General features: G+C 38.6%; 1 protein-coding gene across 1 annotated transcript; it reads left to right on the top strand.

Moving 5' to 3' along the window:
• The first annotated feature begins 202 nt into the window (after window positions 1-202).
• STAMBPL1 (STAM binding protein-like 1) lies at window positions 203-11,989 on the top strand. Its single transcript, XM_009320201.1, has 10 exons — window positions 203-282; window positions 1,195-1,412; window positions 2,816-2,891; window positions 4,330-4,425; window positions 5,764-6,118; window positions 6,717-6,841; window positions 7,726-7,863; window positions 8,496-8,608; window positions 10,179-10,278; window positions 11,933-11,989. The coding sequence occupies exons 1-10, from the start codon at window positions 253-255 to the stop codon at window positions 11,987-11,989; spliced, it is 1,308 nt and encodes a 435-aa protein (XP_009318476.1). The 5' UTR covers window positions 203-252.
• Window positions 11,990-12,079: the final 90 nt, after the last annotated feature.

The following is a 12,079-nucleotide window of genomic DNA, read 5'->3' as shown; positions in this document are numbered from 1 at the left end:
TACCGAAGTAATGAGTGGGTGCAGGCGTGCAAACTTAACGTGACATTTGAATGTATTTCTAATCTGAATGACCTGTCATATTTTTTCCAGTACATGACCACAATCAACGTATCTATGTTCAAGTTTCACTCGGGCTAATAAGCCCTGAGACAGCTGGCTGCAAATATTGAGCGCTGGATTGATAGTGCCCTTTGCAGTCAGATGGAGACTTTGGAGGAAAAGAGCAATCTCCTTGGTTTGCAGACAGAGAACATGGAACAACCATTCACTGTTAGCTCGTTGGTATGTATTACAAAGAAATGCTTTAATGGCTTAGCACCCTCTCTTTCAAATAGGAAACAACTCAAGGGAGCTGTTTAGCAGCGTTGGCTGTCAGCTACAAGGGTCTTTGCCTGCATGTTACCAGTTTCTTGCACGTTCTGCCTGATGGTTTTGTTGGAATTTATTTTATTTCTGTATGTGTGGTTTATGGGGTTTTAGCTTGTTTCAGTGATCAGGTTTTTAAGAAGTTGAAGCAAACATTTTGAACAGAAAGAGGAAAAATTTTCATCAGAGTAAGAGGAAACAACTTGCAGTAGCCATTTATTTAGCCACTTAACAGGAAGGTAATGGTTATAATAAGCAGCTATGCTTCTTCATTAGAGTTAGTTCTAACTTCTTAGGCTTTAACTGCCTCATTTGAAACTGGAAATGAACATTTGAAGTGAACTGTTGACTGACCAGGGAAACTTATTGCTCTTTGTTAGCTGAACTATATCCAGCAGTCATACCCTATACATCATGTAATAGGAGTCTGAGTATTCAGGCCCTCCACCAAATTATTTCAATAACTTAAGGCAGAACCTTACAGAATTTCATGTGTGTGGGATTCTAAAGAGGACACACTTTGTGTTGCCTTTGATAATTTCTACAGGGGTTTACTTAATTTTATCTTAATTTTTTTTTCTGGGTTTTTTTTGTAGTTTGAAGATTTGGGGAGGGGGATAAAATCACTTCTTATTTGTAATTGCAGTCACAATTTATTTACAATTGAGAAACATGTTGGAATGTTTCAACTGTGGCTGGCAGTGGGGAAACCAATGCCTATTTTGAGAAAAAAGCTGAAGATTTCCCTTGAGTTTCTTGAATGAGATCACTTATTGAAAGTGAAACGTAATAGCTGGTTCTCTTTGCTAATCTCTCTGTTCTTTTCAGAAAAAGCTAGTAGCTATTCCGGACCATACAGACATCTCTGTGACCCCAGAAGAGAGAGTACGTGCCTTAAGCAAACTTGGCAGCAATATCACAATCAATGAAGATATCACTCCGCGTCGTTACTTTAGATCTGGAGTAGAGATGGAGCGAATGGCATCAGTATATATGGAGGAGGGAAACCTGGAGAATGCTTTTGTTTTTTATAATAAGTTCATAACGTAAGAAACCATTTGTAGCTGTTACAGCTTATAATTCTGAGTAAACTGATGTGAAGAGTTGCAGTGAAAATGGGGCACCCCTCTAGACTAGGAGAAAAATGTTTAGTGTGTTCTTGCAGAATAGCTTTGTTCTTTGGAGATCTTTACTCTAACCACAGTTTTCATCTCAGCTGTTAGTATAGTAGTCCTATCCATCTTTCAACTGCCAGGCATGAACACTAACTTAATATACAGAGGTTTAAGTTTACTGTGCCAGCCTCTACTATAAGTGCTGTTTCCCACAGATTATTCTTTACCTGTCAGCATGTTGGTTAAATACAGTGCATGGCTTAAAAAGCAATGTTTAGATAAGATTTCTCAGCCTTTAGTAGTTACGCCCTATGAGCTTCTGCCAATCTTGAAGATGGTGGTATTGCACAGCACTTAAAAAACATGAAAAAATGGCTTTTTGCCTCTTTTTACTTTTCTTCCCCAGAAGGATTAAGTATAATTTATTGTTTCTTACAGAAGTAAATGCAAAATCCACAGTGTATGTTCATTGTATGATTATTCTCCCCACCCAAAAAACCCAAATCCAGACAACTTTCATTACAACTCTCAAAATAGTCAGCTGAAAAATGTATCAGTGGCAGATTTAAACTTCTTAACTACCTGGTTTTGCTGTAGGATTGGTTAGTTTGTTTTCTTACTTCTGAAAGGGTTTTTTTTAATATAATAGGAGACCTCCTTACCCCCCCCCCCCTTATTTTCCTCACACTCTGAAAACTAGACCAAATCTTTCTTATTCCACTTCATTTTAAATGAATGTATCTCTATAAAAAGAGGGTCTGGAGGTGAACCTTGCGCAAATTGCTGAAAGAATGATAGCAGCTGTGTATCCCAAACTCTTTGCAGCTGAGTGTTGCCATAATTTAGATGTCTGGGTAGGTTAATAATACTGTAGTTAGCTGTGCAGCTTGCTCTGGTAAAAATAGCTGCTTTAACAGTAGTCAGTGCTGCATTCTGGACTTCCCATTTAAGATTCAGCATTTCAGCTAAGGACAGATAAAGACAGGAGAAACAGGATTTGTTAACACTGGCTAGGGTGGAGGGTGCTTTTGAGGACTATTTGTAGGTGCTGGCTGCTAATTAATCCTTTTTTTAACCCAACCCAACTACTAATGAAAACCAAAATATATTCAGATGTAGAAAATAATCTCCTGTCATTACCCTATGTGTCCCATACAAGTCTATACAACAATTTAAGTGTTATTTTAAACAAATGAATGTGTAGAAACCTGCTCCAAGTCATCTGGTATTCAGTGTTTAGGAGTTATGTGAAACTGATTTTTCTGCCAATGTAAAAGCTATTGCGGATATTCCTCTGGCTACTGAGGTGAACACATGCACGTTTAATTTTCTAGGTTGTTTGTAGAAAAGCTGCCCAGCCACCGAGACTATCACCAATGTGCAGTACCAGAAAAACAAGATATTTTTAAGGTAGGGTTATGGTTTCCTGGCCTTTAAGAAATGTTTCCGCCAGAATCTGTCCATTCTTTCCCAGCACTTCTTTTCCCCTAGTGCACACATAGCCCATGGCAGCCACCACAGCTTGAATTTCTGATATCTTTCTACACTAGTCATACACATGTTTTATTTTGGTTTAATCACTTGATCATTACTGGAAATGAAATTATCATTCTAAAAGGTAAACAAGAACGGTCTCTGAATAAGTTGGTATATTGTAGGAAATGCAGGTAAATCTATTTCTGAAAGTTTACATATTAAAAATACGCTAATTTAACAGTACTTAGAGTTTGATTCTGGTCCCGACTATGTGAGTGGCTAACGGTCCAAAATGACTATTGCAAACACAGGGAAAGATGTGTGGCATTATTGATGTCTGTGAACTATTTGCTTACCCTGCTAAATAATCAAAGTATATTTTTGCTTTCTTTATTACCGAATGTGTTTTTAACAGATTTTTTTTCCTCCACTTATATACAAAATAGTTTAACTTTCTTTTCTCCCTCCCTCCCCCCCCCCCCCAAAAAAAAAAAGAAAAAAAACATTTCAAATATAGCCTAATACTGAGCTTAAAATGTCTGGAATTGCCCGATGAGTAGCATAAGTGTCTCTTTTGCTTCGTGCTGCCATATTTGCTTGCTTTCTCTACTGTTAAAGCTGAATAATGTCATATTCAAGGCCAATATGGTTCATGCCAAATTTTGACTGTGGCCCACAATCTAGGAAAACATCCCTCTTGAGAAAGGGCATCTAACATGCTCCCTCCTATGGCACTGAGTAGGATTACGCACATGGTCTCTTTCTCTCCCTTGCCTACAGCCTCTAAATTATTTTGTAGCCTCTACATCAGTAGAAAACATTGGGCATTGTTTTTGTTTTACAAAACAAAATTGTTTTGTCTGCCAGGGCTGTCACAGGAAGCTAATTATATAGCTATCCCTGCAAATAAACTATTTTTTTTCCCACCTAGAAATGGGCATATGCTGTCACATTTCTGTCCAGTGAGTCACAGAGAAAAATGTGATGATCCTACCTGTAATATTGAAAGTTCAACTTAGCTTTTTCATAAATTACACCTACATCAAAAATGTTAGTCATCACACACCTAGTAAACAAAACAGAGATAACAGATTGCTAGAAAAAGGACTAATCTTTCCTTGAGATGAGAAGTAGTCATGTCACAGCTTTCACTGATACAAATTAATACAGCTTTATTGAAAGCAGTGTACTATAGGAGTTTCACAAGCTGATGATTTAGTCTGTATTTATTCCTTTCTTTCCTGAGAGAAGAGCAGTAATGTTTTTTTATTTTGTATTTTTTGAAATCTGTATTACAGCTTAGTTTGTTTTCCAGGTGGTTCTTTTAAAAAATGAAAAATAAACTTATCTATCTTTCTCCCCCACCCCAAAGAAATTGAAGGAGGTTGCATTTCCACGGACAGATGAATTGAAGAGAGATCTTTTAAAAAAATATAACTTAGAGTATCAAGAATACATGCAAAACAAAGTAAGTTTTATGTGGTTATTAAATCTTTGGTATGAATATTTTTTTCTGTCATATAAATCTTCTTAAATTTGAGCAGTAAAATGCCAGTTCTACACGAATGTAATCATTTCACGGGCTGCTTAGAATGACTTTTCACTTCTCAGAATCTAATCGGTTGGTCATCTGAAAATAAGTAATGCGGGTGTGTGCTTGGAAATAAATGTGCTGTGATATTTACGTAATAAGTCTACGAATATCTGAATGGGTCTTGGGTACACTCTGATTTTGTTTTATAAAGAGGATACTGTTGATACACTTACATGAGTATATGGAAAAGATCCCTTGGCTCTGAATGTGCTCAAGTTTGAACTGATCCTCTTTGAGTCTGTAAGTAACTGTAAATACTTGCATCTTGTGTATCAAAGTCACTGAAAACAGGACCTGTAGTTTTAAAAACTTGTCTTGGAAAGAGTATCTGAGAAAAAACACCTTTTCTTTCCTTCCCTTGAAATAGAACTAGAGAAATAAGAAGGAAAAAAAAAAAACCAACCCAACCCCCACACCCCATATTCCTGTCACTGGTTGGTTTGAGGCTTTCTTTCCTGCCCTATTTTGTTCATGACACTTAAGAAATTGCTTTGCTCTGTTTTTTTTCATTTGCTTCTGGAGCTGCCTGATGCTCTCCTTTACCAGGGAGCAGGAAGGGCTGTTGAAACCTGAAGCTTCCCCTGCGGTTCGCGGAACAGCAGGTGGCTTGTGGGCAAGGGGGCATAGACCAGAGTGGAGAAGGCACCTAGTGTGCCTGAGGCTGGGGAGGCTATGCACCAAAGCCAGGTTAAGCAATCCAGGGAAAGCTGAGGAAAGACAGTAGCAGGAGAAAGTTGACAAGCCTATCCAAACAGCAGCGACAAGCAACAAAACCGGATAACAAAATGGGTTATGAAATCCACCCAGAAAACCCACGTGCTCATAGATCTCTTGTTGCATTGAAAATTGTAAGGGCTTACAGTTGTGTCTAGTCTCTTCACCATCGCTATTCTGAAATGTCTTTTGTAATGACTTTATTGTAACTGGTAAATGAGGCAAGTGCTATCGCTACCGAAGTAAGAACACAAAGCACCCAGGTATGCAGATTGGAAGCTTTGTGTGAGGAATTCGTTACTTACTGTATTTCCTTCCATAGCATACTACTTTTGGGGATACAGTTGTATTTGCCAGCTCAGCCAACAGGTTCCAAAAGACTTAATTTTTAATGACAGGATTTGATGGTTTTATTAAACAATTAGTTTGCATTTTCCCTTCATTTTTCATAGCTTTTTTTAGTGTTCTGAGAATGTCACTATTTTGCATATGTTTCAGAACAAATGTAAAACTGAATTTCTGAAGAAACTAGAGCATCAAAAGCTAATAGAGGCAGAGAAGAAACGAATCGCACATATGCGGCAACAGCAGCTTGAATCAGAACAGTTTCAATTCTTTGAGGATCAGCTTAAGAAGCAAGAGCTAGCTCGAGATCAGAAAATCAAAGAGAGCGTGGTTATGTCTGAACAGGTAGATGGAAGTATGCTATCTTGTATTTCTGTACCAGAGAACAGTTCCTTATCTACTGCACTGCTTGAGAAAAAAGAGAGGAGCGGCACATCTGGCTGCGCTGGACATTCACCTCCAGTAAACCGGGTCTTAAAGCCAGCGGCTACTTTAAGTGCTGTCCAGAGTAAGTGCAGAGACTTTCTTTTTGTACTTATCTGCTTCTTTGCTGCTTATAGCAGTCCATGTATTGCATCTGCATATGTATTTATTCACCATGAGGACGTCCATAGTGAAATAAGCATGAATAGGTTAATGTACACACAACAGTTCCATATAGTTTCTTCATTTTCAGAGAGGAGATTAGTTGCACAGTTTCACATTTTCCAGTTGAGTACCAATAGATGGATCTAGAGATTGAGCCTTAGTGTTCCTGCGGCATGAAGTCTGAATCTTGCCGTGGACTTCAAGGGAACAGAAGCAGAACCTGTGGTGGTTCACCCTGGAAAGCCCTGGACTGGGAAACGGTATCACCTTGCTGTCACCTCAGAGGCAGGCTAGTGAGCATATCTCATGGACTGGTGACCTCAATTTAGGGTGAAGTCCTTATGCTGTAGGTTTATTCTCATTAGAGATCTGTGATGTGGTAAGTATAATTCTTTCACTTTTAATAATTTCCTGTAACTGTGTATATTTCCTTATTTTAGGGAACTTCACTGTGTAAGCTGCATATGCCTTTTTATCTCTCTCTCCTTTTTTTTGTTTGTTTGTTGTTTTTTTGTTAGCTCAATTGGCCGAAGCACTCAGAGGCGTCGTTTTGCCCAGGGATCTCTGTCACAAATTTTTGCTGCTAGCAGAGGCAAATACAGTAAGAGGAATAGAGACATGTGGAATTCTCTGTGGAAAACTGGTACAGTTTAACCCTCACATTTGTATGGGGAAAGGTGTATCTGATAGTGCTGTATTTTCCTATAATGCATCGATTTCAGAGCAAAAGCAGATCTAAACAATTAGTGTTTAATGTAATTAACTTCATATTATAACCTGAATGGTCACTTCAGCAGTGTGGGCTTGCCTTATTGGGGAAACGTTTAATCAAAGTTACACTGCTGTCATTATAAAAGGTAGCAAGTTTTTCAGCGCTCTGTACAATACAGGCTTTTTCGAGTACTTTCTCTGGCATTCATCTAAGGTAAGTGAGGTTTAGTTACAGGACAATGAAATATAAAGACTGTTAAAATCTACTGGAGTCATCAAATTCATAATGGCACAACAAAAAAGAAGAAAATCCCCCCATCAAGCTGTAGAACATCTGATTTTCAGGCTGTTTTTTTCCTTTGACCTAGATAACACTTAATGTCCTTTCAGATCAGGGAAAGATGTCATGGCTGATGCTGGCATACAAAGAATTTTAGAGATGATGTCCAAGTGTATTTGAATTGTATAAAGAGAAAGAATAGCAAGAGTAGTGATGTTCCAAGTTTCATAGAAAATAACCGTGCTACTCTCAATTCTCTTTTTTTCATGTTTTTAATTTTTTTAAAGGACGTCCTTTTCACACTGGTCTCTACGAACATTTCAATCCAACAGTCTCATGTTGTTACTGATACTTCCCTATATGTTTTCATGCAAAAAAGCTAAGGCGTATTTTCAGGTGCAGTCAGTACAGCTGCACTGGAATCAGCGGAGCTATACCGCTTTGTTTCAGCTGATATGCTCACACCTTTCAGGTTCTGATTTGGCATTTATTTATTAGTTCATTTGTTCCACTCTAAGCCAATGTTTGTTTTACAGACACATAATGAATTTACTATTACCCATGTAATAGTGCCAAAGCAATCTGCAGGACCAGACTACTGCGACATGGAGAATGTGGAAGAATTATTTGGTATTCAGGATCAGTATGACCTCCTCACTTTGGGTTGGATCCATGTACGTATGACTCATAGATTCTGGCTTTTCTGTATCAGCTCTGCATACTATGTGAAAGAAACCCTGGAAATAACAAGCGAAAGAAATAACTGGAATAATCTAATTTAATTTGCTCACTTAATTCTAATTGTCGTGATGTAAATGAGCACTAATGTTCTCCACAGATGTGTATTTGTTAATGAAGTTGACACAATGAGCCTGCTTTTGCCAGTGCAACTTTTGTTTATGTTGATTTAGGGGTATGTTATTACTTTCTAATGCCATTTATTTTTCTACTATATTCAAAATTTGGGGGGAGGGTATTGTGTTGTTTAAATTTTACATCAATTTCACTTTTAGGTATTTTGGACAATCAAGTCATTTCCCTTTGTCGTGTGCTGCTTCATTCCACCTTTTTCCCCCCATGATCAGAAAATTGCTTGTACATCTGGTTGTGAATGTGCCTCCATAAACCTCATAGTGAAAAGCCACTCTAACAATGTAGAATCTGGGTTAATAGGAACTTAAGAAACCGACCTGGGGAAGTACTGACACTTTCACTTGTTACAAATTATTGTTCCTTCTTGAATGTATGTCAACCTTGATTTGTAAGAAATATTTCATGATGTTGAGTTTTCCCTTTCTTTTTGTAGACACATCCAACACAAACTGCATTCTTATCCAGTGTTGATCTTCATACTCATTGTTCTTATCAGCTAATGTTGCCAGAGGCCATTGCAATTGTTTGTTCACCAAAGCATAATGAGTGAGTTCTGATTTTTCTAAGTAATATTTAGATATTTTCCCCTGCTCCTTATCTTCAAATTTGATCAAATACAAACAGCACATGTCAGCTGGGATGAAGGGCAGGAATATTGTATTATGACTTTGTTTTCTTTAAGTTGTTTAGACTTAAATTCCAGTCAGTCTATATGCACAGTATTGTTTCTGGCTTCCCTCTCCTCCTCCCTCCCAGTCCCAGGTTTTAAATTTTATTTATTGTTATGCTCTGCTCAACCAAGTAGTAATGACAGGAGCTGTTCTTCTGGAGACATCATTGCCAGTGCCCTACCACAGACGTATCTTCATTCTGTCTGATGAAGGAAGTGGTGGGGTTGGCTATATTTCTCTAGGATGATGTGAAAGTTGCAGTTTGGGGACTAGAGGGATAAAGATCACTTTTTTGACAAAAGCTCCTATTTTTGTATTTCATAAAATACAAACAATAAATATCTGGAAAAAACCTGGAACTGTGTAAGTATTAATGTGAAGGTGTATAATGGAACAGGTTGCCCAGAGAAGGTGTGAGGTCTCCATCCTTGGAGATATTCAAAGCCTGACTGGACATGATCCTGGGCAACCTGCTCAAGGTGATTCTGCTGGAGCAGGGGGGTTGGACTAATCTTCAGAGGTTCTTTCCAACCTCAATTTTGTGACTCTGCTTTGGTGTGCTTGGAGTTTCAAGGCCCCAGGGCTAACTCCATTGTTTAGACTGTGCATTTCTTCAGCCTTTCTTTCTGGCCTTCTGCCCCTGTTAGATGACTTCTATGAATCCGATTCTGGTTGCTTAACTTCCTATATGGGCCATTCAGGAAGCAGAGCTGTAAATACAGATGGAGCGGCCAGTGCACAAGCACTAGGCTTTAACTCAGAGCACAATGCCTGCATACCTTTTCAAATCTCTGGTCTTGCAAACTTCTTCTGTAGTTTATGCTAATACCCTGTAACTAACTCTAACTTGTTACTCCTATCTCTCTAACCTGTTACTCCTATCTGTAACACATTAATCTGTTGCTGTCCTGTAGTTACTAGGTATTAATGTTCTTTACAGAAGGGTGAGTTTTCTAACTTTTCATTCAATACTCAAAGTGTTAGGTCATACATATGCAGCAGTGCATTTTCTAGTGCTTTGTACTACTTGATTACCTAAAAGAGTGGGGAGGATGTGTACTATCACTGGTAGCTTAAAGGCTGTTCTCTTTTAAGTTGCTTCTCTAGAGTTCAGTGAATGAAATGCAATCCAGAACACCTAAGTTTGTTTTGTATCTGTTCTTGTATGAGCTAGCCTTGACCTTAGTAGGCTAACTTGCCTAATGGGAATAGCAACGGTACTGGGGTTTTTCTCCCCTTCCCCTCATCATCTCTTTCTTACAGGAATACAGCTACCCTTGATTTCAAATATCTTTAAGAATCCAACCCAGCCTCAGCTCCTGTGTATCAAAGGTTACCGAGTACCACCCTGTTGTCCTTCTGTTAAGCTAAGCAATTTGTATGTGAAACCTTGGACTTGTATTATGGGGCAGTATGTAACAGTAGTTTCATCTTTTGCTTTCCAGCACTGGCATCTTCAGACTTACTAATGCTGGCATGCTAGAAGTCTCTGCTTGTAAAAAGAAGGGATTCCATCCACATACGAAGGAGCCTAGGTTATTTAATGTAAGTATATAATCCAACATGGTTTTGACTATTCAAATTCTTGCCCATGGTTCTGCTGCAAGCAGAAATTGTATGTGTTTCAGATTAGGTTTCTTTATACTTTCCCTCCCATTTTAATAAGTCCATTACCCTTACTTCACTGACCAAGGTAGACATCAGAAGTATAACTTAAATTGTCGACAGCAGCCATGAGATGAGTGTTACATGCTGCTATCCAAATGGTGGCTAACCAGGGGAAGTTACCATCAGTCACCACTTTTACCTGCTTTCAGAAGCAAAAGCCACAGTTTCAAGCAGGAGTTGTTCCTGAGCTCTTCAGTTTTTAAACAAAGCATTCAGTTCATCTCCCCAGCTGCGGTATCCCAACAGAACAGCCCAGCTGCTAAAAGTGCAGCTATGAGTAGATTAAGCCCCATTTCCCTCATTGCCTATAATTTTCCCCCGGCTTCTCACAAGCCTTTCTCAGTAACTACCGTATCTTTTGATGTTTTAATAGCATAGTATGCTGTGTGTATGGCTGAACAGTATAGTCTGTTGTGTATAGACATTATCAGAAATGTCACTGTTGTCTGGAAGACAACAATCTTTACCTTTCAATAATTAAGATTTGTTTAAATGGGGCTTACGTCAAATACAGAGTATCTCATCTAGCTCCAAATAAAATGATCGAATGCAGAGAAGTAATACTGAAAGATATTGGAATTCCCTTCTTTGTTGTAGGACTCTCAGAATGTCAGTATTATTTTTCCTCAAAAGCAGGAGAGGTTGGGTTTCTTTATTTTGTTTTGTTCTTTTATCATTGACTCTGGGGATAATGAGAACGTAGTCCAACTCTGAAAAATTGTAAGACTTTTGTTCCAGATAGGCTCTTTTTAGTGGTCCTTCACAGACTTACTTCATGAATAAAGTTGTTACTGGCCACATGAGCTCAGTTACAATCATTAGACACACTGCTGGTATCACATATCAAACACAAATATACTTTCAAGTACAATCCCCAAAACACATTGATCTTCCAACAAAAACAGTAAGATCACAGCCTTATTTCCTGGAGGAAAAATACCAGGGGTGATAATACAGGAAGCTTCATGAAACCTGACTAGAACAATCCGAAACTCTATCTGTCTGGTTTCTGGTAAAAACTCTTCCCCACAGACCCAAAACAAGCTGTTACTTAGTCATGACTGTGTCTAAAGACACAGTGTAGTCCTAAATGCTCCTAAAAATCCATCATGTGGGCAGATATATCTGAAGCTACTGCAGGAAGAGAACAGAGTTGACGCTTTCCTCGCTGCTGTCCCCCCCGCACCTGTTCTAATGCAGCACGCAACACCTTCCCCTCCACTTCAGGGATCCCGTGCTGTGACACATAAAGGATAGCACAGAAGTCTAATCTGTTTCACAGCCAAGCACTAAGCAACATCCTCTTTAGAAATTTATTTCTGATTGCATGTTGTAGTCCTTGCTTTATTCAGCAGTCTATACCTGTGACAGTGAGGTCTGCCTGTGAACAGGCACAGCGGTAGGTACAATCAAAGTTGGATAGATAGGCATAGTATTAAGCAGGCTCAGAAAGTTAAAAGGAAACAATAGCCCTCATATGCTGTTTTACTGAAACTGATTTCTCTGAGTAATGGGTTGACTTCTTCTGCAGCCATGTACTCATGTGGTCGGGAAAGACATAAAGATAATTGTGTTGGATCTGAGGTGATGATCAGACGGATGATAGCGATGTTACTACACAAATGGCCAAAACAGAAAAATGGATTCCTGTTTTTCCTACATTTTCAGAAATAACTTT

This window comes from Pygoscelis adeliae, unplaced genomic scaffold, assembly GCF_000699105.1.
Source record: "Pygoscelis adeliae isolate BGI_AS28 unplaced genomic scaffold, ASM69910v1 Scaffold190, whole genome shotgun sequence".
NCBI classification, from domain to species: Eukaryota; Metazoa; Chordata; class Aves; order Sphenisciformes; family Spheniscidae; genus Pygoscelis; species Pygoscelis adeliae.
This window is presented reverse-complemented; position numbering and strand designations above follow the sequence as displayed.